General features: G+C 30.8%; 1 protein-coding gene across 1 annotated transcript; it reads right to left on the reverse strand.

Moving 5' to 3' along the window:
- Window positions 1-1,069: 1,069 nt before the first annotated feature.
- LOC120125557 (probable WRKY transcription factor 43) lies at window positions 1,070-2,948 on the reverse strand. Its single transcript, XM_039143964.1, has 2 exons — window positions 2,446-2,948; window positions 1,070-1,402 (listed from the first exon to the last, which is right to left on the reverse strand). Exons 1-2 carry the CDS (start codon window positions 2,841-2,843, stop codon window positions 1,225-1,227), a joined length of 576 nt encoding a protein of 191 aa, XP_038999895.1. The 5' UTR covers window positions 2,844-2,948; the 3' UTR covers window positions 1,070-1,224.
- Window positions 2,949-3,953: the final 1,005 nt, after the last annotated feature.

The raw sequence follows: 3,953 nt of genomic DNA on the forward strand, positions 1-3,953 counted from the left end.
GATGTAGTGTAAGATCATGTTGTGTGTGTGTGTGTTTTATATATATATAGGGGTGGAGGAGACATCTGGGTTCGAGCCACGTGTAAGGTTTGCTGGATCAGTTTGGTGGAAACACGTACGTGAGATTGGATACAAAAAGAAGTGTAGAGTCGGTGTGTTTTCCGTAGAAGGAGATCTCCGTTTTTTATTATTTCCTTTTTCTTTCTTCACACGTGTCACTCATTCTGTGAGAGAGGTAATTGAACATTTATTGAATAATTATTTGAATCTTTTATTAAATTAAAACTGATTATAAACTATAAAGCAGTGTCTAATTAATCATTTGATAATGATTGTTCAACCATTTTTATTATAGTTGTTCCATTCAAAAATCATAATTCGAATTTATGATATTAAATTTGTAAGAAATTTAGTGTCTCATTCAATTAAATTAGTTGGTTGTTGATAAATAAAATATCATTAATTAATTAATGATTACCGTTTCTCGTTGACGTGATAAGTTTTATGTATTCAAAATGATAGTGGCATATGTTACATGTATATAAGTGATAACATGTCACATGTTGAAAGTGATGATATACTACATGTCACGTGTATATAAATGATGATGTAGCATATATCATATAAACATAAATGATAACGTTTCACATATCACATCGTCACTTTAAATACATAAGACTTATTACGTTAACAACAAACATTAATTATTAATGGATTAATAATTCACGTTAAAATAAAATAGTAAATTTTTAGAAAAATTGAAACCTTGGGATCAAAGAATTTTTGAAAGAAGAAACAAAAATTAAATTATATATTACGATGCGAGTGAATTTTAATAACATGATATATATAATATACATTTTAATATATGAAAACAGTTCAAGCTGATAATAAGGGTTGTGAATTCACGTTAAAATAAAATAGTAAATTTTTAGAAAAATTGAAACCTTGGGATCAAAGAATTTTTGAAAGAAGAAACAAAAATTAAATTATATATTACGAGTGAATTTTAATAACATGATATATAATATAACATTTTTAATATATGAAAAACAAGTTCAAGCTGATAATAAGGTTGTTTGTGATATTGCAGTCGACATTTTACAGGCAAATAAGAATGGGAAAAGGAGAATATAAGTAACATATACAAACAAGAGCAGAAGGTTCAATTATTTGAGGTGGTCTTTGAACCTGCTAATTGGTTGCACGACAAACATAAAAGATTTAAAACCCAGAGAGGAACTGCATTTGCTTGAGAAGAGGAGCCAGGGTTTCCATTAGCTTCTCACAGGGATGGTTGTGAATGCCTTCATATGTCGTCACCACCATGCTCGTGTCCTTTGAAAGCCTTTGTATCTGCTTCTTCACATCGCATGTGTGATGCGTGCACCGGTAATAGCTCCTTCATTCATTCAAAACAAAAAGAAAGCTCAATCATTAAACCAACAAAATATTGAAAAATAATGCATATTAGAAATTCGAATATATAAGAACTTTTATTCTATTATTAATTTAAAGGATGAATATTAATTTCATTATCCTACTTCCAAAAACACATCCTTGAAACTCAATATAACAATATTTAATTGCAAAAGTTCTAACATAATATATGCGTTTTATAATAAAAAAATATGCGTATGAGAATTATAATTGATGTGTGAGAAATTAGATCAAGTTAAATATAACTAGCTAAAATTATAAATTATAATTGATTGGATGAATATACCACATTATTTTAAAATGTCTTGTTTTTTTTAAATAATACCACTTTATTTAATTAAATTCACATCATAAAGTTAATATTTCCTCCATTGTAAATTTTACCTTTTTTTTTCCTCAATGCATATGAATTTTTCTATGCTCATTTTAAAATTATAGACTAAAATGTATTTCATATATAAGGAGCTGTACACCACTTTTATCAATTTTTAGAAATAAGTTTTTTTTTATTAATTTGGTAATTACAATATTGTATCTATTCAAAGATAAATTCTCAATTGATAACAATAATTCTTTACCACGGAGGTCACTTGATTCGTGCTTAGAAATAAATTAATCGGGTTTAACTAAATGATTTTTACTTGATGCATTACTAATTTATACTATAGAAGCAAGGGCGACCCTCCCAACCCAGTTTGCTCAATTTACAATCGCCAGAACTCCTAGCCTTGTTTAAGGGATCTAATATCTCATCCCATTAGACTAACATGTATAACTGAAGAAATAAACTCCATTCTCATCTCGATTCGAATACTTGAATAACATATAAATGCTTATAATATTTGGTATAATATATTCAATCTTAATTTTTTTTTGAAAAAAAAATTAATCTTAAATAAGTGGTATATAAATAAATAAACATATAAGCATATGCATTAAAAGTTAAGAAGATAGAGTTACGAATAAACATGCATGCCATGCAACGTATACATAAGAGATACAAACCTTGGATACATGCTATTCTTAACAGATTTCTGACCATACTTTCTCCACCTGTAACCATCGTCCAAAATGTCATCTTCACTCCTGGTTTGGAAAGCAAATCTGGGCTTGCTTCTCTTTTTCATCCTACTACCTTTCCTCTTATTCTTGTGACCTTTATCATCACCCTGTTGAATCTGATAACCAACTCCGTTTACAGACATCATATTATTAGAACCACTCCCAATCATTACCTTGTTCTCCTGTCCGAGACCAGAGAGGAGGCTAACCCAGTCGATGTCGGGGAGAATATTTAGACTACTTTCCAAAGGAGGGTTCAACGAGGAAGATGGAAAGAGAAAAGGAACGTTAAGGGGTGATAGTAAGGGCGGCGGTGGCAGTGTACTTTCTTGGCCGTCCATGTAGGATGAAGGGTTCCGAGAGAAAATATGGAGAGAGAGAGAGAGAGAGAGAGGAAGTGAGAATGATGAAGAAAAGAGGTTTAAAAGAGGGGAAGGAAAGTGGTGGAAGGTAAAGAGGTTGGACTGCCCCACAAGAGAGGGTGTTTTAATTCCTTTCTCTTGCAACCTTGGTGAACGCAACAATATCTCAACTACTTCTGTTCAACTGCCTCTGGTCCTCAAGTAATAGGCGAGACACGTTAACGCCAAAGCATGCCATAAACTCATATATATGTGTGTATAATTCCTCGATAATTAATTCAAGTGTTAACTTGGAGCTGCATTTTCCTTTTTCCTCCCATAGTTTTCTGTAGTTTGGTCACTTACTGTAGATGACAGTGAAATCTTGGATATTAACATTCTATCCGGTAACTCGGCTTCTTTGAGAGCCTCACCCAGTCCATTGAATAGACCTTAGGTCAAGTTCCACATGAACTTCGACTTAGTGTATGACTGGTCCGTAACTAGAAAAAAATTTATAAAATTTGAGAGTGATAAATTTAAAAATTTTAATGGATAAAAATAAATTATTTATTAAAATATAAAAATATCTAAATTATATGAAATTTAATGGGATTGGTTTAAGATAAGTATATTGATATCTCTTTAAGTAAATCTTGAGTTTGAGTTATTGTGTATGTATAAAATCTCTATTGAGAGACTCACTCATTAAAATTAAGTGTACGATTCAGATATCTGAATTAGTGCGAAACCTTATGCCCATACATGGCAACCAATTTTTTTCTTCAAAAGGATGACTGTAGTCGCCAACCCATTCTGTACATCCGGCGTAGCCATGCCTGGGAAGGAGGGTCCTGATTAGGTCACCCATTAATTTCCAAAAAGTTGACTCCTTTAATGTTTTGTTGTCTTATGTCAGCTTGAATTTTTGCCAAAAACTTCCAACTTCGCTTAATTATATTATCATGGTACAATACAAGGAATGAAAATCGGAACACATTTCTTTGTCTTTATAAAGCCTAATTTATCTATTTTACTTAATAAATTTTAAATAAATAAAAGCTTTATTCTGAAATAACTTTTAATATATATATATATATATAAAACATA

Source organism: Hibiscus syriacus, unplaced genomic scaffold (genome assembly GCF_006381635.1).
Source record: "Hibiscus syriacus cultivar Baekdansim isolate YM2019G1 unplaced genomic scaffold, ASM638163v2 tig00001349_pilon, whole genome shotgun sequence".
Classification (NCBI taxonomy): domain Eukaryota; kingdom Viridiplantae; phylum Streptophyta; class Magnoliopsida; order Malvales; family Malvaceae; genus Hibiscus; species Hibiscus syriacus.